The sequence below is a fragment of the Nasonia vitripennis genome (assembly GCF_009193385.2).
Source record: "Nasonia vitripennis strain AsymCx chromosome 3 unlocalized genomic scaffold, Nvit_psr_1.1 chr3_random0010, whole genome shotgun sequence".
NCBI classification, from domain to species: domain Eukaryota; kingdom Metazoa; phylum Arthropoda; class Insecta; order Hymenoptera; family Pteromalidae; genus Nasonia; species Nasonia vitripennis.
In genome coordinates, this window is record NW_022279630.1 from 855,118 (window position 1) to 882,904 (window position 27,787).

The 27,787-nt window shown below is 35.8% G+C and overlaps 1 protein-coding gene across 6 annotated transcripts; it reads right to left on the reverse strand.

Annotated features, from left to right (window-relative positions):
* Positions 1–1,010: 1,010 nt before the first annotated feature.
* On the reverse strand, positions 1,011–27,724 carry LOC100680162 (serine/arginine repetitive matrix protein 1). Of its 6 annotated transcripts, none has more exons than XM_031927115.2 (6): positions 26,217–27,724; positions 25,415–25,506; positions 25,120–25,179; positions 24,108–25,041; positions 23,797–23,948; positions 1,011–1,553 (listed from the first exon to the last, which is right to left on the reverse strand). In XM_031927115.2, the coding sequence occupies exons 4-6, from the start codon at positions 25,038–25,040 to the stop codon at positions 1,145–1,147; spliced, it is 1,494 nt and encodes a 497-aa protein (XP_031782975.1). In that variant the 5' UTR covers position 25,041; positions 25,120–25,179; positions 25,415–25,506; positions 26,217–27,724; the 3' UTR covers positions 1,011–1,144. The 6 variants fall into 6 exon arrangements, with proteins under 6 accessions (XP_031782975.1, XP_032457748.1, XP_031782973.1 ...); XM_032601857.1 differs by having other exon boundaries at positions 25,821–27,724; XM_031927113.2 differs by having other exon boundaries at positions 25,744–27,724.
* Between the last annotated feature and the right edge of the window lie 63 nt (positions 27,725–27,787).

The window sequence follows — 27,787 nt, forward strand, 5'->3', positions numbered from 1 at the left end:
TCAGTTCCATGGATTTGTTCAACGAATTATCAAAATTTAGAATTGTTATTTTCTATTCATTTAATTATAATTTGAATGAATATGATGAAGAATACATGTATAAATAAAAAAACAAAAAGTACTTACTTTAACTAAATGTTGACTGTAAATATTTGCACTATCTAAGATATCTAGAGTAAAATGATGTTTGCTACAATCAAGCAATTCAAATTTTCTAACCTAACTAACTGAAAATTAATTTCAGAAATAATAAAACATAAAATAATTTGAAACTAAATTACTAGACTCTTAAAAAAGCGTATATTTACAATTTTGTGAATTCAAAAATAATTTGTGCAATATCCAGAGTTTATAATATCAAAATTACAATTCTCACGATTTTTTCGACAGATTCATTTATATCATTTTCCGTACATTTATAGCTCATTTGCAGAAGTTCTTTACGTATGTATACGTTATATAGAACGTAAAAAATGCTCTTGTAAGTTTTTTGTTGAATATGATCAAACAAAACAAATTATATTTAAAACAATTAACGCTTTTTTGGTAAATAGAGAAAGCTGTTCGATAGATATTGTCATATAATTTAAAATGTATAAATATTGTTAATTAATAAATAAAGTATGAAAAACGTTTTAAAAACAATGCAATCCTTTTTATTTTTCATTAGATTTCGACGAACTAAAACTTATCTTGCTAGTTAGATAATTCTAGAGGGACAGTCTTATCAATTGCATATAAGTAGTATCACTTATAATTTCTTTCACAGCTATTGCTATTAATAGACTACTGCATTTTAAATAACATAAAGCTATATGATGAAAACAACTACTGAACCGTACCATTTTGTTATTTATAAAGCAATTTTTTTTGTTCAAAACATATATATGCATGATTGTATGAACGGTGTACTCAGGGTCCATGGGTGCATGTAAGTGCTAATACTATATATATATAAATATATATATATATATATATATTTTATAACATTATTATTAATTTATTAAGTATATGATCAAATTATTTTATTTATGTTTTTTTTTTAAATATAACTGCATTATTTAGGTACATGAAAAATGTTTCAAAACAAAAGAAAATATTCAACAAAGATGAGTTTTCAAAAATTTGTGGATGAATAAGAGATTTAGTGACCAGCATTGTTTCGTCTACGTCTTTTGCGCCCACCACCAGCTGGACGATTAGCTGCTTGTGCAGCCCATTGTTCATAATAGCGTTCTGCTTCTAACCATTCTTGATATTTATACCACCATTCTTCCCATTTAACATAATCATCAAGAGTGAGATCTCGTAAATAACCTCTGGATTTATAGTAATCATATCTTACACGAACATCATCCCAACATTCTAACCCCCTTGGGCCTTGAGTTAGTAAAGATTCTGGATAATGCCCAGGCGGTGGAGAATCATAACCTAATCGAGCAATTCTTTCTTCACCTTCGATGACTACCTTCATTGTACTATTTCCCACTTTTGTAATACGCATATTTTCCATATCTCTTCTATCTACACTCCATTGGGCCATTTTTCCAAATCTATTAAAAGTACAATATAATAATTAATTATAAACACATATACATTTATAAATATATGGAGCTTAATATTAACACGACTTTTATCGTTGACTGACTTTAAAGGGGTACCATTACACTAATTTTCTTGCGGTAATTTACGCATGCTAGTATTCAAAATATTATAATGCGACTTTTGTTGTATGTTAACTTGATATCATATCTTTAATAGATTTATTACCTTGTTTAAAATTTTTATTCAAGGAGATCTCTCGTTAATTATTTGTGAGTATGATTTTGTAATAATTTGTTTGTATGCATGTCTATTTCATAGTTACTATATCGTAATATAATATTATACAGTAATAAACTTGACTTTTTTTATTGATCCCAGTTCTTTTTTAATCTGTAATTGTTTTCTAAACGAAAATATGTTATTGTGACATTATGTTATAGGCATACATGGTAGCACGGAATACGTTAAACTCGCCTAACCTTGTACTTTGGGTAAAAGTCCATTTTTTTATAGAGATTTCATCTCTTTTTGGGCAAATTTCTAGAAGTAATTCAAATTCGTTCTAAAAATAAAATATAAACATTTTTAGCACCGCTTGACCATTGTTGTTTTGAGTAATAGTTTTTACGAAAAACCATCCACTTGAAATAAGTAGATGAACTTACAAATAGTCAAATCAACTTGTTTATGTTAACAAGACTAGTTTTTAGGTAATTACGTTATGTTTACAGCGTACAGTATTGCTTTCCAACGCAGGAAATCGAACCGTATTGTATATATATATATATATATATATATATATATATATATATATATATATATATATATATATATATATATATATATATATATATATATATATATATATATATATATATATATATATATATATACAGCATTCGTTACTTTTTTAAGTTAAAAAAAATAAACATATTTAAATGCTCCACCTAGACATCGTCATCGGCCACCCTGTACACATAGATGCCGTCCCCGATTATTGTTTACACATAGACATCACAAGCAACGGAGCGCACCGCTTAGAACTTGTCACCGGATATCCTGTACACCTAGACACCGTCCGTAAGTAATTTTCTTTATATCAAGGGGATTCAAGGGGCACGGTAGTGCCCCCATGGCAAGTGTAAGTTTTATACACTGTGCCGTCGGGAGCACCACGACCTAATATACTTTTTTAAAACAAATTGCTTTTTAATTGTATTTTATTTGATCTATCGTTAACGAATATGAGTAAGCATCTGATTTTAAATATTTTAATCGGATCTTTATAATTATTGCGCTATTTTGTTAAGAAAATTTTCCCTTCATCAAAATAATTATGCTTGAAAATTATTGGTGAATAATTTTCTTATTTTCGCCTACCTGATTCTCTTTTTCCAAGTCAGCCAGTTCAAATTCAGGAAAAGTAGGTTATATGAGAGGTTAAATAGTATATACGACGCGAATATCCGGCATATTATTACGCTGCGAATAGAATCTCCAGAGCCTACCGCGCCTTCTCATACTCAAGTTGAAAATCCTGGATAAATACACACTTACTGGCGTGCTACTTGCTCAAGTTCGAGTCGAGTATTTTACTTTCTGTTACGGTGCCGCGGCCGCTTGAAATCAACAAGTTATTTTGATTTTTAATTATTTTTTAAGATGAATAGTATTAGACTACTAGTGCAAAAACAGTGTCGCTATTCAATTGTCGGAGCTGAGAAAGTGTAGTAATAGTAATAAACTTCGGTCTTCAGCAGATTTTTGAAAAGGGTGACAAAGAAATTTGGTCTTTCTGTTCTGGGAAGTGTACGTTTCCTTTATCGGCAGCGATCGTTGCGATATCATACAAAGAAGATACTCGTGGTATCGCTAGTGACCTATTATCCCTGCTGGCCCATTGTGGCACCCCGTGCTATTTTGTACACCTGCAGTTTTGGTATGAATACAGGGATTTTAATTTGAATGCTTAGAAATGGTTTGGTGAAAATACTAAATTTTGACAAAAATGAAAATACTAAATTTTTTCATTTTTTTGCTTATTATGCCACTTTTTTGTGTATAAAACAAGTTACACTTTTTAAAATTATTATTTTAATGCACCCTGGTCGACCCGTCGTCTCATGTTTTATTGATGTAAGACCCAAATTGTTAGTTTTATTTTTACCTTAAAGACTTTGCCACTAGCCTTTAATTGTAGAAGTTATTATACACGCATGAAAGTTTGTGGTAAAAAATCTCAAAGCTAAATTACTGCATTACATTTACTTTACTGTAGGTTTTTATTGCATTGCTTTGCTTTACTGCATTGTCTTGATAAAAAATAGATAAATTTTTTGATTAAAACTCTTAATAATGTGGCTTTTACCAAGTATGCTCTAAATTCATCGTTGAATATAAGACGACGGGACTGCCAGTGTGCATTAAAATAATAATAAAGTCGCTACTAGGCAGCAATTTGGATAGCATAGAGATAGAAAGCTGAGGCGTGGCTCTCTAGGTGCTTCAGCACCGACTGCCAATTACAAATCATATGGGCCAGTCGTTAATTCAGTTCGCCGCTGATTCTGGAACCGCCGCGCGAATGTCTCTCGCTCTCTCTTCCCATACACTCTCTAGACGTTCGCAGACGTCTTTCTTAAACGAGTCATCACCATCTCCACCGATGCCAAGCTGGAAGTTTTTTTAGCCCCGATGCCGCCAACACCCAACATAAACAACAGAAACTAAAACACACACCTATCATCCCACTAAAACCACCTTCTAAATCATCTAGAACGTCTACATCTGTTTCTAAAGTTACTCTGTCTAAAGGTCTGAGAGTGTGTCATTTCAATGCAAACTCTCTCACGGGTCACATTGAGATGATCAGGCTCTTCTTATTCACTCGTTTCCCCTTGCACGTAATAGCTGTAACTGAGACTTGGCTCAATGACAAGATAACATCTATTCCTTCGCTGGATGATTACAGATTACTATACAGATGTGACAGAAACAGATACGGCGGAAGAGTGGCCTTCTACATCCATCATTCGGTAAGAGCCAGCGTTATCTCGTCATCTGACGGCGAATAGTAAGGCAAGCTAGTTGAGCTAGAGTATCTGTTCTGTGAGATTACAGCTAAGGAAGTATCACCCATCTTTTTGGGAGTTGTGTATCGCCCATCGCATGCACCCTTTATCCAAAGCTCTCACTTTATTGAACAACTAACAACACATATGCACAATTACTCCACGAAGGTCATCATGGGTGATTTTAACTCTCATCAACTATACTCATCTAAAGACTCTAATTTCATCAGGGCCTTCATTGATAAAAACTCTCTTACTTCTATGCCATATGGTGCAACCCACCACAGACAGGACTCTGACACCTGGCTTGATCTATGCTTAATGGATGAGCAGGATCGCCTGCTATCACACTCGAAGACACTCCTTTCATCAACGGACATGACCTTAACACGGCCACACTCGACGTATAGATTCCACACCACGTATCCGCTACATACTCTAACAGAAGCTACAAAAGAATCTGTGCTAAAAAGCTAAGGGACTTCCTTAGCGCATGTGTCTGGTCATCTCTCGCCACGTCATCACTTGATGAATGCATCACCATTTTTAACGCTAACTTAACAAACGCCATAAATCATCTCGCCCCATTAAAGACTGTGACACCAGGAGGCAACGTCACCTGTGGTTCACCACGGCTCTTCGTGACCTTTTGATCGAACGGAACAGACTCCACAGACGATTTTGCCGGAAACGACTACCTTAGGATCTATACTTTTATAAAATTGCAAAGTGCAACGCTCACAGGCAGGTCGAGGAGGCTAGGCTGAATTATTACTATTTACGCTTGTCTACTTAGACCGATGTTGCTGAGATCTAAAGAGAACTTGAAAATCTTGGTATAACCACCTCCAAATCACCTTGACCTACTCGGTTCTCTTCAGACGATCTCAACAATCACTTCAGTTCCATCTTTAATGACCCTCACGCTCCATCAGTTTAGAAGTATCTGCAAACCCTGGAGAATCTGAACCTCCCTAGTCAGCTCTTCAATAGCTTCGACTGACTACCGTCCGATCTCTGTACTCTGTTATCTATCCAAGGCACTGGACTGGGTGGTGCGCAGGCAAGTCTCTGAGAAATTGGAAACAAGACTTTACCTTGACAATTTTCAAACAGGCTTCTGCACCGGCCATAGCACACAGTCCAGCTTAATTAAGAAGACTGATGATGTCAGGCTTGGAATAGATAAAAAGAAGGTCACTTTTCTACTTCTATTTGATTTCAGCAAGGCGTTTGATACTGTGTGTCACGTCAGGCTGCTCAGAAAGCTATTCTCTTTCGGCTTCTATAAGCAGGTTATCCGTTGGCTTGCATCTTACCTCACGGGAAGAGAACAGGCCGTCATTGGTGACAACAACGAACACTCCACCTTTCAACAACGAAACACCGGTGTCCCGCAGGGATCAGTTTTAGGTCCTCTGTTGTTCGCGTTTTACATCAATGATATTGGTTTTTGCCTATATTTAGAATCTACCCGGATGACATGCAAATATACAACCAATGCCACCTTAAGGAGCTCGATTTTTGTTCTGTCAAGATGAGTGCTAACGCCGAAAGGATAATAGGCTGGGCTGCACAAAATCACCTCAAACTAAATGTCCTTAAGACTAAGGCAATCGTCCTGGGCTCTCCCTACTACATAAATGCCTTACTTACTATCACTAACACTTACGCGTTAGAAAGCAATGCCGTACGCTGTAAACATAACGTAAATACCCAGAAAACTAGCCCTTGTTAATATACACAAGTTGATTTGACGATTTGTAAGTTCATTTACTCATTTAAGTGGATGGTTCTTTGTAAAAACTATTACTTAAAAAGCAATGGTCAAGCGGTGCTAAAAATGTTTGTATTCTATTTTTAAAACAAATTCGAAGTACTTCTAGGAGTTCGCCAAAAAAGAAATGGAATCTCTATAAGAACTGGACTTTCACCTAAAGTAAAAGGTTAGGCAAGTTTGATGTATTCCGTACTACTATGCATGCCAATAACATAATGTTATTTAATATAGTATATTGTGTACCAAGGGCGTAAAGAAGATTTTGTTTAAGCAGCAGTATATATATTTACTGCAATATCCACACAAGGTCAAAAAGACCGCTTAACCCTTAGTCCGCGTATTTTATACCTATAAGCGGAAGTAAGGTAACTTTTTTTGACACGGTAGCTCAAAGTATTTAGTTCTATATATGATACATACACCTATATTTATATATGTCTCAGTACATGTTATAATCATTTATGCCTGCTTTTTAAAAAATCATCTGCAAATCGCGGACATCGCGCATGTGTGAATATGTATGGAAAAAAGTCTTAAAAACTCAGAATTCGTGCACGTGTAATAAAATAGTATATTGTGTACCTAGGGCGTAAAGTGAACGTTTTTATACCGAGTGTGAAATTTACAGTTCAAGTCGGAAGCGATCTAGCACAAGCCGAAAGCGAGTGCGTTAGTGAGCCGAAGACCACATCAGGTAAAAAAGTCTATTGATTACTGCGTTTTTTATTAGGTCACCTTATTTGAACTGCTTTTCACTGTATCGTGTACACATTATTTTTAAAAGATACAAATTAAAAATACTATTACAATTAGACTGATCGCAAAGTAAGGTAAATATGATATATATATATATATATATATATGTGTGTGTGTGTGTGTGTGTGTCCGTACTTCGTCGCGTCCGCATAAGTACGGATACATACATAGAAAAGAAGCTTTTTCGTCGGCATAAGTCCCTTTTCGCTAAAGCAATCGTCACAAAATTATGCTGACGTTTGCAAAATTCTGCAAAAGTCAGCATAATTCCTCTTTCGTTTCCAATTTTGTTAGCATAAGTCCTGATCTCCTCGTTTATAGATACACACACACACACACCCGCGAGGGGATGCCGATATCCCGTATGTGGCGCGTCTCCTGGGTGGCGGATAAGGGAAAGCTCATCGGCGCGTCGAGGTCTCCTCAACCGGCTGAAGGGTAGAGCAGAAATAAAATATGCTCCACGGACCAAACAGGCTAGGAAAAGAAACCAAGAAGATAAATCAAACATGGATAGTGAGTTGATAACATTACTTCCCCAAGCGGATCAAGCCACCGTGCCCAATCCCGCCGTCGATTCCGATCGGGTAAAAGCCCCGGAGGTCGATGCTGGCCCCATAGATTTGGGGGGGGGGGGGGGGCAAACTCACCTAGAAGCCGCAAAGGTTTATCACCTGACCGCTGCTGCATGTAGAGACGCAGGTGATATGGAAATGGAGGTTGATGCAGACAGATATAAGAGAGCTGCATTCATAACGCAAAGGAATGCACACTTGGATCGCCTTGGCAGCAGAATCAATGAACTGATGAAGTATGTTAAGCCCGAACCATAAGAGCAAGCTATAAGGATCTCTGCATCGCAGAAGATAACTTACTGCAATGCCAGCGCCCGGGAACACAGGGGAGGGAAACTCAGACAACCCCAAAAAAAGTCAAAAAAAAAAAAGGAGAAAAAGGCAGGCAAAGAGGATAAAAGTGTCCCTGGCGTTGCAAACCAGAACAGGGCCAGCAAGAATGGACAAAAGCGGGCAAGACCTCCCAGACCGGATGCTTCCATCACCAAGGCTGCAGAAGGAAAGAGCTATGCAGACATTTTGTCCAAAATAAAAGCGGCTCCGTCACTAAACACACTTAAACGCACAAAAGAAGTCAAAACCTCGGACTTTCAAGAAGCAGTTAAAGCGGTACTAGTGGAAGGCGCCACAATAAAAGCACTCCAGGAAGAAGAAACCATTGCAGTAAGAGATCTGGACATGTTTACCTCCAAAGAAGAGGTACTAGAAGCACGACAGAAGGAAATTGGCGAGGAGAACATCATAGAAGTATCTACGATAAGATCTCTGCGAAAAACGTATGGTGACACGCAGATTGCAGTGATACGGATACCAGCTAAGATAGCGGCTAAGATCACTAAGCTACAGATGATCAGAATAGGATGGGTCAACTGTAGGATACGGGTGGCTAACCACAAAAACGAGACGCTTAGGTGTTGTAAATATCTAGGTTATGGCCATATTGGTAGAAAGTGCACAGTAACTGAAGACAGAAGTAAGCTTTGCTTTAAATGTGGAAAAGATGGGCACAAAGCAAAAAAGTGTAAGAACCAACCCAACTGTGTACTTTGCAAAGGAGGCACAGGGGGGAAGAGTGACCACGCAGCTGGTATCTATGCATGCCCAGTTTACCAAGCTGCAGTAGAAGCCACTGACAGACAAAGGAAATGAAAATAGTGCAGTTGAATATGAATCACTGCGCGACTGCACAGGACCTACTGAGCCAGTATGTCCACGAGACAGGAATCGACATAGCCATCGTCTGTGAACAATACAGAAACCTGGACAAACCATCGTGGGATATGGACAGTACTGGTAAAGCGGCGATATGGGCATGCGGAGACGCCACTTTCCAGAAAAAAATGACAAGACGTAATGAAGGATTCGTACGCGCTAAGGTCGCAGGCGTATACATTTACAGCTGCTATGCTTCACCGAACACGTCAATAGAACAATTCAGACAACTGTTTGACCAAATAGTACAGGATGCTGTAGGAAGAAAATAGGTACTGATAGCAGGCGATTTCAACGCCTGGGCAGTAGAGTGGGGCAGCCAAAGAACGAACGAAAGAAGATAATCCGCATAGTAGCACCTATATGGCCACTTATTTTAACAAATTAACAGTATTTAAGAGTATTTAGTAGTAAGTATTTAGAACTAAATATTTATGTAATTAAATAACGTACTAAAATAACGTAAAAATGTTTCGTGAAGCTGAAATATTTCAATTTCCCTACATAGTCATAAAATGATGTGATAAAACGTTCAAAATCAATACATAACAAACTGACGTCACGAATCATATATCAAAATTACGTTAAGAAATACATAATTTTAATACATCACAAAATCACGTCAATATTTTCACCAGGGACTAGAGGAAATGCAACTGTCTGAATCGGTGAACAGCAAGGCTGAGCAGGTGACGGTAAACATCACCCAAGCATGTGACGCTGCTATGCCTCAAAGAGTGGCATACAGTAGACCACCACCAGTATACTGGTGGGACAAGGAGATTGCGAGTGCACGTAGCGAGTGCCACTGGACCAGAAGACGAAAACAACGGGCGAGGAAGAAATACTATAAAACTGGTAGAGGCTAGAAAATAGTAGATGCCTGCGGACAAGAAATGAAGGACGCTAAAAAGAGTTTTAAGAAGAAAATCCGCGAAAACAAACGACAGTGCCTTAAGGAATTACAGGACGAGGTCGAACAAGACCCTTGGGGTCGACCGTATAAAATAGTAATAAAGAAGATTAAAGGAAGCTACGTGCCCCCACCAAAATGCCCAGAACTATTACACCGGATAGTGACGATACTGTTCCCCAAGCAACTGGAAGAGCCAAGTGTCATCGAAAGAAGTGTGAATGAAAAGGCTATTCCATCGATCACGATTGAGGAATTGTTAGCCACCTACAGAAGAGTAGGAAATAGCAAGGCCCCAGGGCCGGATGTTATTCCAAATATTGCATTGAAGTATGCCATTCACGCTTATCCAGAGATCTTCGTAGACCTGTACAATGCATGTCTAGAAGAAGAAACATTCCCCACAAACTGGAAGAAACAGCGACTCGAGCTTTTGCCAAAAGGAAAGCAATTACCCCACGAGTCCTCATCATACAGACGGCTCTGCATGCTTGATGTCCCGGGCAAGAGCCTGGAACGCATTATCTGCGTCAGAATGGGTCATTTTATAGAAGGAAAAGGTGGATTAGCGGAACACCAATATGGCTTCAGGATGAATCGTTCAACTCTGGACGCAGTTTGTCTAGTGATTGACATTGCACAAACAGCGATAGAAGGAAAAAGATGGAAGGGAGGAAAAAAGAAGTACTGCACCATAGTTACATTGGATGTCAAAAATGCATTCAATTTGGCCAGATGGAGTGAAATACACGAGGCACTCCGGAAGCAGGATGTGCCCTTATATATAAGAAGGATGATGTCCGACTACTTGAAGGACAGAATCTTATTATATGACACTGAGGACGGTACCAAGACCTATGAAGTTACAAACGGCGTCCCCTAAGGGTCAGTACTTAGCCCACTGACTTGAAACATCATGTACGACGTGGTACTAAAGTTACAATTACCTGAAACAGCAACAGTCGTGGGATTCACTGACAACATAAAGAAGAGGTGACAGACATAGCTGAAGAGTCAACCCGTACAACCCGTATAATACACGAACGGCTAACAGAGACTGGTCTGAAACTAGCCATTCACAAAACGAAAGTTATTCTCATTTCTAGTAGGAAAAAGATGGAGGAAATCACACTGACGGTGGATGGACATGAGATCGTTTCTCAACCGACCATTAAATACTTGAGCATCACCATCGATGCAAGACTAAGCTTTAAACAGCATCTGGAAGTAGTCAGAGATAAAGCAGAAAATTTGGCGCTGCTCTATCACGATTGATGCCAAATGTAGTAGGGCCATCTCAGAAGCGAAGGTTACTCTTAGCCAGTGTAACCACATCGATTATGCTATATGGAGCCCCAATATGGGCAGATGCGATGCGAGTGAAATCGTATATACGAAAGTTGACTACCGTGTACAGGCAAAGTGCACTAACAAGGAAAGGTACCCAACCCGAACTCACCGATTTTGATGATTTTCATATATGTTGTAGAACATAAAAAAATAAGAGACACGTATTTTTTTTTATCGGCTAATTTTCACTTTTAAGGGGTAAAAACCTCCCCTAAAGTTAACGCCCAAAAAGCGTTTTTTTTAAATATCTCGGCTTAAAATTAATATTTTTCAATGAAACAAATTGGAGGTTATTTCTTACAAAAAGAGCAAGTATTTCATGGTGATTTGAAGAGTAAGAGTAGCATCCCCTATTTTTTAGGGGTTGAAAACATATATTTTTTGGCATAATTTTATAATAAAAATGTTTAAACCGACTAAAAAAAATTGTAAAAAATGTTTAAACATCCTTAATAACAAAATTTAGTTGACGTCTTTCGGTGTTTTCATAAATATTACCCCTAAGGGGGTAAACCACCCCTAACACAAAATAACTGTAAATATGTCATTCAATACATAATATTTCGTAGAAAGTTTGTATATAGAGGTTTTCGAGGTCGCTGATTACAAATATATCAGATTTTGAAAATTCAAACTGGCGGATCCAATATGGCGGACGGAAATATCGAAAAAAAATTTTATATAATAAAAAAGTTTTAAACGACTAAAAAATTTGGAAAAAATTTGTAAACATCTATAATAAACAAATTAAGTTTTTCGGTTTTTTCATAGATACTTCCCCTTAGGGGGGTAAACCACCCCTAACACAAAATAACTATAAGTATACTTCAATCCATAATATTTTGTAGAAGGTTTGTATATAGAGGTTTTCGAGGTCGCTGATTACAAAATCAGATTTTGAAAATTCAAAATGGCGGATCCAATATGGTGGACGGAAATATCGAAAAAAAATTTTAACTTTCAAAAAAACTTGTTTACAAATGTGTGATCTTTGTAGCCTGTACATGTGAACTAAAGAGCCTTAAACCCTAAACCCCTAAAGAACAAATAGGCTAAATGGTTGTGCATTTTAACCAAACGACTCCAAACCCCTAACCTCCAGACAAGCCGAAGGCCTATGCTGTACCGTAGACACGAGTATAGACATATTACCGATATTTTATTCTATCATTTTGTATGTAACAAATAACGTCTCGTTTTATGTTTCAATCAAAGATTATTTATTTTTCTGCTTTTATAAATTAGCATAATTTCAAAAGTAATTTCATAAATTATAAAGTATTTCATAAATTGCATAATTATATAATTTTATAAATTCAAAAAGTCCACACTTTTTTGCAAATGAAAAAACATAGTTTAATAAAATTAGTTTATCAAACTCTTTTGCGTTTTGTAATAAAATTTAATGTTGTCAAACTTGGGAGTTTTTCATTGTTACAATTATTTCGTAAGCCAAACGTTTTTTAGATGAATTCTCGAAGTAATGATTATTGTATCTATAGTAAAATATTTACAGTCTGGAATTCCATAATAATACTATTTGATACGATTTAATGAATTTATCAAAAAATCTAAATTTAATAATAAATATTATTCTAATTATTATTATTATTTTTCATTATCATTGCTATTATCAGTATTACTGTTATTATTGCTATTGCAATTATGCTTATTCTTCTTCTTCTTATTATTATTATTATATTACTATGATAATTTTTGTTATTGGTAAAAATACATAAAAGAATATTAATACTCGAACTTCATTTGCAATTAAAGAACACGTTGTTATTGAAAGGGAATTTTACATGCATTCATTAGTTTAATGAATGTTATCGTACATTCAATGATAATTCCACAGATAAATGTCTTTCACTCATAAAAGTTGTTGACAATATGTGCGAATCAGTATGTTCTTTTTTTAGATTGTTTTCATCGAGTTTTTACCTCAGCTGCCTGTGTTATTTTTTAGGCAGTGAGTGAGTTTTGTGGGTATTCTAGTTCGATGCCGGAAAGTACGAATAGTACGTTATTTTGTTTGTCAGTGGTATCATACAGTTGTAGAAAATTTTCTTTAGTGATTTTATATAGATTTACATTATTCAATTTCAAAGTGAATAAAAGTTGAATAAAACCAAAAATAGAGTTTTCCGAACATCACAAAGTGGAACGAGAATTCTTCTCCAATGCATAAATTAATGATTTGATTCAATTTACATTCACTCGTTTTATTCTGGTAGAAATGTAGCAGTCGTGCCTTACATGCAAAAACACAGCTTGTATAAATTTTACCGCTTGTTTTCATTTTAGATTGAAAAATGAAAATTAATCCGTTAAACGTTCTAAACTTATTATTAGCATACTTTCAAGCGTTAAACATACCAGATAGTGTCACGAATTATCACGAAACAGAGTTGGCCGAAAAAATAAAAGAAATTTTAATAGATGCAACACATGATTTCAACGATGTAGAAATGATTACTGATGACTCTTTGGATTTTCAAGAAGAGTATAAAGACCATAATGTGGAAATAATTGAAGATGAAGTGCAACATCATTTTCCTGATCCGGATATAGCACCAACAAATCAATGTACAGCAGATAATGAAGAACTAGATTTTGAATACAAAAAAAGAGCTGTCGAATTTTGGAGAAGTAGCAAAACGAAGCAAAATTTAAGTCTCAAAACAGTGCAAAACAGATTCAAAAAAGTATCATCTATTAGTCAGCTACGTCGTTGGGCTCATTCAATTAATAAAGGTGGCACGTATAGAGAAAAAGTAGCACAAATTTGTCAGTATACCCTGGATAATTTTCAAGCAGCTCTCGACAGTGGTTCAATTATCTATGATGAAGATATAATTCGATGGGCCTTACAAGCTAAAAAAGAAATTGGTTTTGATGATATTAGATTTAAAGCTTCTAAACATTGGTTACTCAAATTTAAGCAAGCACACCGAATAGTTTCTAGGAAAATAAATAAGTTCATAACAAGAAAAACACTAGAAAGTAGTGCAGAACTTACGGCTAAAGCTGAAGCATTTATCGATGACGTTAAATCGTGTATACCAAGGATTGGACTCGAAAATTTGTATAATACAGATCAGAGCGGATTTCAGCTAGAAATGCATTCTGGAAGAACATTAGCAGTAGAAGGAGAAAAGCAAGTGCAATGTCTGGTACAGTCAATTTCAGCAACAACGCATAGTTATACTATACAGCCACTAATATCAGCTACTGGACAACTGTTGTCACCGCTATTTCTTGTTTTAAAGGAACCAAGTGGCAAGTTTGGCCCTATTGTAGAACAAAACATATTTAGACCAGAAAACGTGTACGTGGAAGCATCCAAATCTGGAAAATTAACAACAAGTAAGGGAACTAATAACAATTTTTACATTGTAATATCGTTAATCAGTTAATTAGTAAGTCGTTTAATTGCAGATCACTTCAAAATCTGGTTGGAAAAAATATTTTATCCCTATGTAGGCCATCACTCAATACTATTACTTGATTCTTGGAGTGGTCATTGTGACAAAGTTATAGAAGAAACAATGCCACAAAATAAAATTATTAACATAAAAAAATTCCAACTGGAACCACAGGAAAAATACAACCACTTGATGTCTATGGATTCCGTATTTGGAAAAACTTTGTCCGAACATTTTCTGATAATGTAATGTTAATGGATCATGATATGAATTTACATGTGAGAAATAATATAATTAAACTTCAATCATTGGTTCACAACCAACTGTCTTCACCGAGATATATAGATTTGTTTAAATATTCCTGGTATAAAAGCGGTTACGTCAATGAAAAACCAGATAAATTTGATAATCCTATAGATTTCAGTTTTGGAAAGTCTTGTGCAACACATTGTGAAATAGAAGGGTGCACAAACATTGCAATTGTACGATGTGGTTGGTGCAAAAAAGCATTGTGCTTTAAACACTTTTATGAGGACTACCATTATTGTAAAAACATCGTAAAATAATATATTTTATGCTCAATACAAAAAATGCACTATGGCGAAAGATAAAAGATTGTAGATTATTATTATACTCTAATATTATAAACAAAAATACATTATAAGTTGAATTTACAATAAAGGAATTTCAATAACATTCTGATAACAATTTCTACGGAAATTATAAAACTGCTTCACACACAGAATTTTCTTGTTTTAGGAATTTAGGAATTTGAGGTGGTTTGGTTAAAAAGCACAACCATTTAGCCTATTTGTTCTTTAGGGGTTTAGGGTTTAAGGCTCTTTAGTTCACATGTACAGGCTACAAAGATAACACATTTATAACAAGTTTTTATGAAAGTTAAAATTTTTTTTCGACATTTTCGTCCACCACATTGGTTCCGCCATTTTGAATTTTCAAAATCTGATATCAGATTTGCAAAGAGCGATCTCGAAAACCCTTATATACAAACCTTCTACAAAATATTATGGATTGAAGTATACTTATAGTTATTTTGTGTTAGGGGTGGTTTACCCCCTAAAGGGTAGTATCTATGAAAAAATCGAAAAACTTAATTTGTTTATTATAGATGTTTACAAATTTTTTCCAATTTTTTTAGTCGTTTAAAACTTTTTTATTATATAAAATTTTTTTTCGATATTTCCGTCCTATTGGTTCCGCCATTTTGAATTTTCAAAATCTGATAACAGATTTGTAATCAGCGACCTCGAAAACCTCTATATACAAACTTTCTACGAAATATTATGTATTGAATGACATATTTACAGTTATTTTGTGTTAGGGGTGGTTTACCCCCTTAGGGGTAATATTTATGAAAACACCGAAAGACGTCAACTAAATTTTGTTATTAAGGATGTTTAAACATTTTTTCCAATTTTTTTTAGTCGGTTTAAACATTTTTATTATAAAATTATGCCAAAAAATATATGTTTTCAACCCCTAAAAAATAGGGGATGCTACTCTTACTCTTCAAATCACCATGAAATACTTGCTCTTTTTGTAAGAAATAACCTCCAATTTGTTTCATTGAAAAATATTAATTTTAAGCCGAGATATTTAAAAAAAACGCTTTTTGGGCGTTAACTTTAGGGGAGGTTTTTACCCCTTAAAAGTGAAAATTAGCCGATAAAAAAAAATACGTGTCTCTTATTTTTTTATGTTCTACAACATATATGAAAATCATCAAAATCGGTGAGTTCGGGTTGGGTACCTTTCCTTGTAAGAGTAGCGTCCGCTTACCGTACGGTATCGGACGATGCTGTCTGCATTATAGCAAGGACTTATTCAAAGCTACGAGACGAACGAATGACAAAAGCCAGAAGGAGATCTGGGATGGGGGCAAGGGGCGATGGATTTATCGCCTTATACCAAGGATAGAAGACTGGATTGGAAGAAGACATGGGGAAGTTAACTACTACCTCACGCAATTTTTGACCGGGTACGGATGTTTCCAGGCGTACCTGCACCGGTTCAAATTAGACGGCTGTCCGAATTGGCCCATATGTTCCGATGCAACAGAATGTTGAGCACGTCTTTTGCGAGTGCTCACGATATCATCAGGAGCGAGAAGAACTTGAGAGTTATCTTTAGATCAGAGTAACTCCTCCTCCCTGGCGGCCATGCTGACTTCAGAGGATAAATAGTGCGCAGTCAGCAACTAAGCAGCAGACATTCTCAAGAAAGTCAGAAAAGACGAAGATGACAGAAGAAGATGAAGAGGCTGGGTATGTATGGGTGTGTATGTGTATGTGTGTGTATGTATGTGTGTGTGTGTGTGTGTGTGACGCAGAAAATGAAGGAATGAAGGATGATTATAGTGATGATGACCACATCAACCAGAAGCCGGCAAAAGCCTTACGCCCCCCCCCCCCCAGCGAAGAATTGCTTGATGGTGGAACCGCGGGGTTCAGAGGCATAGAAGATGGAGCTAGGTACCTTTACCGAGGGTCGATAAAGGCAAAGAGGGCGTTCTTTTTACGGCTGGGTGTTTTTTCACCTGGCCGTAAGGGGGATGGGTTTTGTTGGTGTGAATCCAACACATGGCTGACATTGTGGATGGGGCTGTTTCGACGACCCCATAAACAAAGTCATGCTAAGGTCTTTCTAAGAGTTTCCCTAATACCTTTTTCTCTAAGAGAAACAAAAAAACACACACCACGGGGGGAAGCCTGACACCCGTATGTGGCGCGTCCCCCAGGTGGCGGATGCCGGAGAGCTCGCTGGGGTATTAGCAACTGAACAATACTGAAGCGCCAAAACTCTATTTTATTTTCCATAAGGTGGCGAATTTTGGAAGCTGAAGAGATGTCGTCTTTGTTATATATAGATATAATATATGGGTAATATGGACGACATCTCTTCAGCTTCTGAATTTAATCCGCCAGGATCGTGGCAGTATCGTTCAGTTGCCAATATACCTCAGAGGGTAGAGCAGAAACAAAATATGCTCCGTGGACTAAATCAGGCCGCCGCGTTTGCCGTGCGGTGCGACCAGTAAGCTACCAAAAAGAGATCCTGGGTAAGGAGGCAATCTGAGGTTGCGAGCCAAAGTGACCTGAACCACCTCTGGCTCTTGCTGACGGCAAGACATGAGACAGGTCACATAGCCAGTACCGGTCAATCAACTAAGGCAAGTGCGTGATATTGCTTGATGTCTGCCTGAAACTCTCCAGAGAGCCAAGCACTTTGTTCGGGGTGGGAGGTTCAAGAGAGTGGAGGTGGGCTAGGGCAGTATCGCGTGCTATACTCTGGTAAGATGTTCACAGTTTGGCACCACTTACAGTCATGCGTTAGGGCCATGTCAGCTGCTTCCGTAGATATAAGGGGGATCGAGGGTGATCGGACACATACCGGGATGAAGACTATTATCGAGCATGGATAATTTAACCGAGCAAGGAGAGAAAGCATCAGGAAAAGGAGCTCTAAAGATCTAGAATACAATCCGGGATGCTGAGCGAGAACGAGAAAGCATATGGGAGAAGATCCGAGACAGGCTGGACGCATCTAACATTCATAAGTATGTTAAAAGCGATCTATCGGCGATTATGATCCAGGTTAAGCGACTTGACAAAGGACAAGAGACGCTGGAAAAGAGCAAGTGCCTTGGATTGATGCTAAGTAAAGCGGGAATGTTACCGAATCAGCAGCATATCCGGAAGGAGGACAAGGCATCACAGACGATAGAAGCATCAAACGCGGTGACGACAAGAACGCTAAATAAGCGTAAGGCAATGTCACCAAGCCAGGTAGAAGAGCGACAGGAAAACTACGTTAAGAGAACAAGGAAAGATAAGAAAGTAGTCTCTGTGGTAGTCACGTCAAAAATCCAATCACAGGAGTCTTCGGAAGAAAAGGCAGACCCACCCGGGCAGGAGGCTATCACCAGAAAGGAGAAAAAGAAAGAAAAGGAGGGATAAAAGGACATCCATGAAGGCGCCGGTACCAAGAACTAAACTGGCACTAGAAAATCGCAAGAGAGACCCACCAGGTCTGATGCACTTGTTATAAAAGCTGCTGAGAGAAATTCAAACGCTGATATTTTGAGGAAAATAAAAGCGGACCCCAATCTGACGGTGCTTGGTAACAACGTAAATAAAATACGCAAAACGGTGGCAGATCTTCTTTTGGAGTTACGACGCACCAAGGAAGTAAAAACGCAGGAACTTTAAGAAGAGGTTAAAGCAGTGCTGGTTGACCAAGCCACAATCAAGAGGCTTTATCATAAAGTGGTCTTTGAAATAAAATACCTTGACATGCTAACCTCTAAACAGGATATTCTAGAATTTCTGAGTAGAGAGTTTTCAAAAGAGAAGAAATTAGTAGAGGAGACGTCCGTAAAAACCCTATGGAGATACGCAGACTGCCCTCCTACAGCTACCCGCCCAGATTGCACAAAAGGCGATCGCATGGGGAAAGCTCAAAGTAAGTTGGGTTAATTGCAGAATGAGGGAGATTAGTCAAGAGATGCGACAACCTAGATGATATAAATGCCTGAGTTTTGGCCATATCGCAAAAAAGTATACAGAGACGTAAATTCTGAGACAGAAGTAAATTCTGTTTTAAGTGCGGAACAGAAGGACATGCAGCGAAAAGTTGCACGAATGAGCTGAGTTGCATTCTCTGCCGGGAAAAGGATAGAGAATTAAAGAGTGACCATGCAGCTGGTAGCTATACATGCCCAGCCTACCGAGCCGCATTAAAAGAACTAAAGAACCAACAAAAATGAAGATAGTGAAGTTAATGGAACGGATACACCTTAAATTGTCAAAAAATGAAAAATACAATTTTTTGTTTAAATTTTTCCAAAATTGTTAAAATAATGAATTAAACTATTAACTATATTCAGGTATAATGTAAGAAACATAAAACAATGTTTATATGTGCCATATTATCGGGTATGACATTTCTTCGAAGGCCAAAAATTCAGAATTTCCATTTTACAGCTACCGCAGACTTTTACAGAATAATTAACAATATATGTATTGATAATTAACAATTAAGAAACATATACATATAAAGGAGTAAAATTTTAGTTTTATTCATATTTGTGAAGCTGTACGGAACGATTTTTAATGGTAAATAAGAACGTGTTGTGTTAAACGAAACATCGCCATGAAATAAATGCACATGCAGGACTGAAAATCTTGTTTTTCGTGAATTAATAAAAAGAGAAACAGAAAAAACGAGCCTAGGTAGATTAAAATCCATTTAATAGAAGCTGAGATAAAAATTATGCAGTTTTCAGTTAAACAGATTATACAGAATGAAAAATCAAATTTTAACCTTGATATCTTCGAAAGTAACTGGTTTTGTAAACAGCTCAAAGTAAGGGATCATATAGTGCTGCACAATGCTAACTAAATTCAAAATTTGAACTTTAATATTATTATTGCCTTTTTACTCTAGTTGTTTCATAGAAAAACGATTTTTTTCAGTTTTTGGTGTTTTTCTACAAATCTGCTCCATGAAATGACTCAAAATTGAAGTAGTGTATAGTTCTAATGATCTTTAATAATCATGTAAATTTTTAGAAAGGTTTAAAGTTCAGTTTTCGAGTGAAAACGATAATAAAAGAACGACGAACGATAATATCAATTCATCTCTTTAAGGTATATATTAATCAATTTATTTTAATTAATTTTTTCGATAACCTTATCAGATAAACTTAACAAACAAAAAATTGGTTAGATGATATTTTGGCGTGAGATCTCACCTCAGAGAACCACCTATATATATCGTCACTCCCTACGAAGACTAGCACGTTTCAAATCCCTCTGGAAGAGAGAAAAAAAAGCCGTGAAGACTAGCACTTTTCACAATTTTGCCGCGAAGACTAGCACTTTTCACGAAAACACTAGCGGTTTCGGGGCTTTATGCTTAAAAAATTGATGATACTTATGAACGCCAAAGTGGTACATAGTAACGCACACATGCAAAGAGTCAGCTAGTACAAAAATTATTAAATTATCATGAGTTTTTCTCATACTTACTACAAAGAGCATTAGTTTGAGCCATGAAACGTACTACTTTTCGCGGCGATACTACTCTTCGTAAGGACCGACGATATGTCATAAAAATATTTTTTTCAAATTCTATATGAAATTTACAAAATAAGATGTCTCTATGTGTTTTTACCTAAAAAGCTTCTATCTTGCCTTAAAAAATCATTTTAGTTGGCTATACAAGCAAAAATTTAGAAAATCTCAGTTTTTGATATGGCCATAACTTTGCATGGAATAGACTTCGAGGTCTGAATTTTTTTTGTGTTCTTCTGGGGGTCTACTGTACTAGGTAACAAAGTTTGGCCGAAATTTGAAAAAGATCAGATGTTTTGAAGCCATTCACAAAGCAATCTGACTGGTCCTCTCTTAAAAAAATGATGGACTTGGTTGTGAAGCCTTTAATATGTGATTCTGATTGGTTGCTATGGTCGGTTGCCTAGGTAACAGATGAGAACCCGCACGCTTTAAATTCATAACCCTCATAACAGTCATAACCCTGGTAGAAATTTTTCAGGTGTTTAAAATAAAATGAAATGAGGTTAAATAGTATGAAATCTGAATAGCGGATTCAGAAAAAAATATATGCAATATTACCAACAAGAAATCTTGATAAATTAATCATTACCAAAAGTGTAGTATTGAAACATGTGCATTGAAAAGTGTCACCCTAACCCTATTTGAAGTAGGTAATAATGTGTGTGTGTGTGTGTGTATGTTATTTAGTTTTTTTTTAATATAAGTGAGAAGTGCAATTAAAAGAATAAAAAGTATAAAGATATATTGTGTCTCCGTGCCCAAAGTCGCCCACGGTGAGGTTTAAGAAGTGAATTTAAAGAAAAGTTCAGTATCCGAGTCAGTGAATTTGAGTTTATCACTACAATGCCCTTTAAATTTTAAAATATGTAATCTAGATAATTGAACTGTTTTCATTCATATTTTCACACCAACGGCAATGTGAATTTTTTAATTTAGCGGCTCACATTTTGCTTATAGACAGTCACGCAGTAACTACTATCTCTAGCACATTGTATTTCCGGTTTCCGTATTTTTACCTGGAGAAAATGATAAATATTTTGGCTTTTTTGTTAAGGCATTAATGAGAATATTTACTTTTAATAGTTGTGAGAGATTTTGAGATTTTTCCATTGCATTGCATTTGCTCTCATTTAAAAACTAATTTCTAGAGAGCTCATTTTTTGCATATATATTTCTGTTTTGGTTGTGAAAATATTTAAAGTTGAATTGACCTTAACTGAAATACTTTTGATTTCGACTTCAACACCCATGATAATTATTTAGTCGTATAAGTTATTCACATCAGTGTCGGAATCGAAATAAAAAGTATTTCAGTTAAGGTTAATTGAACTTTGTATATTGTTTCATTGACACAAAATAAATCTATATGTAAAATATGTGCTCTCTAGACCTGTTAGTTTTCGAATGAGAGCAAATGCAAAAATAGAGAAATAGGCATCGATCTCAAAATCTCTCACGACTGTTAAGAGTTAAAATTCTTATTAATGTCTTGACAAGAAAGGCAAAATATTTATCACTTTCTTCATGTAAAAATACACTGAAAACCAAAAATACAATGTGCTAGAGATAGTATTTACTGCGTAATTGCCTATAAGCAAAATGTGACCCGCCAAATTAAAAAATTCACATGTGCCTCAATGTGAAAATATGAATGAAAACAGTTAAATTAAAATCATCTGGATTACATGTTTTTATAGGTAGCATATCAAGTATCTGTGTAAAATTTCAATTGCCTAGCTTTTTTACAATGCAAATGAATAGGGTTGTAATAATAGGCTTATACTCACTGACTCTTCTACTGAACTTTTCTTCAAATTCACTTCTCAGACCTTAACGACAACGACTTTGGGCGTTGTTAATATATTTATATTAAAAGTATTACAGAATATGGTAACATATGGTAGGTAATATGGTAAAAATATTAGCAGAAATTAGTGTACCCAAAACTTATGTTGTTTTTTCTACCAGGGTTATTAGACATAGATAGAATAAGGAGCGCGCCTTCATTCCTAGTTGAGAAACAAATATTCAGTCTAAATATAGTTACGTTTTTAAATTTCTAACCTCAAAAAAATTGGGCGCGCGAAGAATGCGTTGAATTTAGCTAGTTAATAAAAAGTTGTACATAGAAGTTGATTTGACTTATTTCTTGAGGTTAAGGGGGGTGGCGGAGCCATGCTAATAGATACAAGTCTTACCTAACCTCAAAAATTGTTTCGATCATAAATAATAAATCAGTACATTTACTTATAGCGTCAAAATGCAGTTTTCTGCGGTCGCTGTTATAATAGTTTATATTAGACAAGTCTTATTTTTGTAATTATGCATAACTATTGAAAATAACAAAAACTACGGCGTGAAGTGAAAGCGGTGATATCAGTAAGATGACCAACTATCCATTCGATTTTTGATAGTACGAAGAATATTGAAAGCAAAGAACGTAAACTATGATTCAAGGTGGAGATCACAATTAGTCACATTAACTCCGACATCCCCTTAAGTGTATCATCTATTTTTATTAGTGCATAGTAACACTTACAAGCTCCAAATCTTTAGTAGCAAGTACTCAAATTATTATTTAGTTTTTTAACTGTCAAGTTGAGCAGATTCTGAACAGTCAGTCTTGCACAATTAAAATTTTAAGAAAGTAAGTAAATATCTTTTCGCATATGCGCTATCGGCCGCGGAGACAGACTCTTAAAGTAGAGTTAAAGTAATATCCACCAACAAAACTAAATTTCAAAAACATCTGAATGGTAAATTAATTTTTGGTAGCACTACCTTAAGAAGGTTTTATTGGTAATAGAACTAACATTATGATGATTGAAATTTTGTATATAGGTTGGGTTGTCTCACAAACACCCATATAAATTCTCAGAAGGCTAAACGGGATACAATCAAAGATATAAATGTTTTCATTTCATGTCAATTAACATAGACTTTTGCCCACTTATTAGCATTGAACATTACGATTTTTTTCAAATTTATTGTAGTTGAAAATTAATTCTTATAATAAGGTAATCTATAGACTATGTTTATGTGAAATAGTATTTTTTTTTAAATATTACCGTTCGGATAATGTCATCTTTGGAGGAGGTGCATGTGACGTAACAGATGAGCTATCACTGTCATCAGTACCAGATGATTCTGCAGGTGGGTGAATCATAGATACATCTGGGTGCATGTTATGTGTCTTCTCTAATTTGACATGTTTGTGCATCTAAATAATATTTTTAATTAATAAAATAAGTTATTTATTGCTTTATAAACTGTTGGTATTTTTACGAAAATAAACAGTTTATTCTAAACTCACCCAACAGTTTTGTTTTGCTTATTTTTATTACAAGACAATTATAAATTAAATAAAAAGATTAAATACCATTTGAACAGAATCTGGAACACGTGGATCATCAGCCAATTTATTACGATGGCTTTCCTTCTTCCTTGCTTTTAAATCCTTTGTGAGCTTGTTGTATTCTTTTGGGTGATGTGATGGAGGTTGAGGCATGGGTGGGGGAGTCTGCGGTCGAGGTATAGGCGGTGAACGTGGTCTAGATGTTTTAGAAGTACCTACTCTGGAAATCAATGAAGCAACTTCTTTTGTAGGAAGACGCTGTCTTGCAGGTGAAGATGATCTTGATTGTGATAATCGTCTATTAACAATTTGTCTATGATCCTTAGGAGAGCATACGGAACAAGAATGATCTGAACATGTACTTCCAGAACTTGGACTTTTGGTTATTCTTGATTGAGCATTATTTGCTTGATTTCTCGGAGTTTTTGGACTTCGTGGCTTTGGAGTATGTGATCTTCTTACTTTTGGACTTCGAGTTTTAGGAGTATTAGATCTTCTAATTATAGGACTTCTGGGTTTCAGGATAAATGAATTAGTAATTCTAGGACTTCTACGTCGTGGACTACGTGAATTTCTGTTTCTTGGAGTTCTAGATCTTGGCCTCAAAGGACTACGTATACGAGGACTTCTAGGACTTCGTGGACGTGGGCTTCTGGGATGTGGGCTACGATGTTTTGGACTACGTTGATGGAACTTAGAATTATTGGTAGAAATGCCTCCAATATACATTTCTTTATATCCGCTGTGGCGCCATCTGTTAGGATCTTTTTCTTCAACTTCTAATAATTTTTTATTCCAATAACTTGATTGAGATTCTCGAGCTTTGCGCATAACATTATCCAGTTCTTTACGTTTTGATGAACTGTCTCCATGTGATTTAGACTGAGATGAACTTGAATCCATTCGCAATTTTGTAGAACTACTACTACCTCCTCTTCTTCTATCATCTCGTGACATCCTAAAATAAATATTTATGTGTGCATAAAAATAATCTATTTGACCAATGATACAAAAAAAAGGTAGTATGTTTAAATACCTGGTAGATGAAGTTCTTTCTTAATATTGACCACGAGGCAGAAGAAATCAATCCGTTCTCCTGCGGGAGCAGTTAACAGGTGTGTTAGTAGTCATATTATGATGGAAATGCCAAAAGATTGATCAAATTAATTTTGATATGTCATCCGCAAGAGGAAGTAGTAGCGGTGCTGCTCTTGCCAATCCTGGCAATTTGGCTGCAGTATGAAAAAAGGTAGATCACGCGGTCGCGGTAAACAGTTCATAGCCCGAAGCACTCTTATTACATTACAACGAATATGAGTTTGACAGCTTACTGCTTCGATGTACGGAAGATGCATTGTCGCGACGCCGTGATGCACCTCAAAACACTCTGCAGTAGCTGTCATCTTTTAGTACCGCGGCTCTTCTATCACATAAAAGATTATCGAGATCAAGAATCAAAACTTGAATGATGAAACGTTAAAGCACAAAAAGGAATGAATTTATGTTAGGAATAAAACATGAGAACAATATATACATGTACACATATTGTTGAGAGAGAGAAAAATAAAAAGAGCGAGCTAGAGAGGGTAGATACAAGTATAAGAAACCACGAAGTTTACAGGAATGTTGCACCCACGCGCGATGCGCAACTTTTCCTTACCCGTTTCATTGACGCGAAGTCCAAACACGATGCATCGTCCTGTTTTGTCGTGCTAATCGCGTCATAAAAGTACTCACCGTCACCGTCCACTACACTGGTTTTCAAGCAACATTGCACAAAAACTTGACACAATTTTTGTCATATAGTCCAAAGGCCTACTTTATTTATTTACCAATTAAAATATTAAATGTGCCATTATTTAGCGAAACTTCATTTAATAATATTTCTATCTGTCACAATCCCGTATGCTTTTGTCTTCTTTGACGAATATTTTCTCTATAATATTGATTTATGAATTCGTCTTTTCAATTATCTCGAAATTCCGCGAGGCAATGTCTACTTATAAATTACTAGTTTTAATTTTGATTTGTTCTGCATTGACGTTTTCCATTTCGTTAGTCGATTCTTGTCAAACAAAACAAAGCCTGGTAGAACGCGAAACCTCATTGAAATGATTATCAAGCCTCACTCACTTTTTTGTATGACTGAATGATCATAAGGACGTATTTTTAATCTAACAAAACCTTCATACGAATTACATCAATATTTTTATTTCATTTTATTTAATGTAATTGTGTAATGTACGATATGCCTTTCTCTTTTGTTATCGATATTTTTTTTTGTACTAAAATAATAAGATATAATAAGATATGGAATACTATGCTTCAACTTATATCAAAAAGTTTTGAAATTGACAAAATATCGCCATCATAAAGCATAAACATTTCCATATCTGTTTTGTAAGGAAAACAAAAATTTTTTGACATTAAATTCTATAGCAGTTTTGGAATCAAACTGATGTCTAAAATGGTTAGCACAGGAGGAGTTTGATAAGTGCTGCACAGTCCCATACTCCCAAGACCCAAGTTCCCAGCTTTAATGCGTATGCACTCAATGCTAGTTCACGATTATTCGAAGGGATGCTCAAATGCCAACTTCAGGGGACACCGCGGTATGAACAAACCGCTTTGTCCTCTGAAGTCAGCCATTGGGCGTCTCTGCAACCAAGTAGCTATGATCGAAACAGTAATCTAGTGTAAAGTATTCGCTTATTTAAGGTAAGATGTTATACGAGTAGCACCTTTCGAGTGCCTTTCTAATTCCATAAAGGTCCATTGTACAACAAAAATTTCCTTATTGAAAAACCTCAGATGAGAATCTGATGAGAATCAAATTTACCGAAGTTGAATGTTATTTTGATTTGGATTTGTAAGGAATTTGTGAGGATTTGTAAGGTTAGTAAAAAACAAATTTCAATTAAAATTCAACAAAATAACATTTGGCTATCGGCAGATGACAATCGGAAAAGAATCAAATGAGAATCAGATAAGAATGTGAGAATCTAGTAAGAATCATATGAGACTCACTTAATTCTTATCTGATTCTAATCTGAGGTTTTTCAATAGGATAACCTTCTTAAATTAGCATGATCATGGTTTTCTTAATTTGTTCGGTGTCTTCCAACGTACACATTATCTGTCTAATGATTAATAGATTGCTAGTCTTTCTCGTTATTTTTCATAGTCCGAAGTAGATTGCTAGTCTCTCTCGATGTTATTTTTCATTGTCCGACCCTGCTGGAAAAAGTGAATAGAAATCGATTGAAATCGATTAGAATTCACCATTAAAGTCGATAAGATTTCAATTGACTTGAATAGTGAATCTTAATTCCATTTTAAAATCAATATAAATCGATAAAACTTAATATGAAAAATTACAATTGAAATTGATAGAATTTCAAGAAGATCATGGTCTATCGATTTCAATTGCAATTTTTCATATTGAGTATTATCGACTTATATCGATTTTTATCGTATTTTATCACTTTTTATCAAGTTCTAATGCAAAAAGTGAAATTAAGATTCACTATTCAAGTCGATAAGTGATCTAATCGACTTCTATCGACCTTTTCCAACAGGGGATTCTCCTCGTCTTTGTGCTGCCCAGGTAAGGTCCCCTTTTAACTTCTATTAATAGGTTTACCAGACTTTTTTTGAGTTATAATCCAGTCTGAAACGGTCCAGTTTATGTTAGCCGCGAACCG

Bases quoted from the DNA above. Each gene is read 5' to 3' on its own strand.
- LOC100680162 (XM_031927114.2), bottom strand. From the start codon at position 25,040: ATGTCACGAGATGATAGAAGAAGAGGAGGTAGTAGTAGTTCTACAAAA. The intron at 23,949-24,107 runs GTATTTAATCTT...AATATTATTTAG, and splicing joins TTCCAGATTCTGTTCAAATG to ATGCACAAACATGTCAAATT. The intron at 1,554-23,796 runs GTAATATTTAAA...TACTTTTAATAG, and splicing joins AAGATGACATTATCCGAACG to ATTTGGAAAAATGGCCCAAT.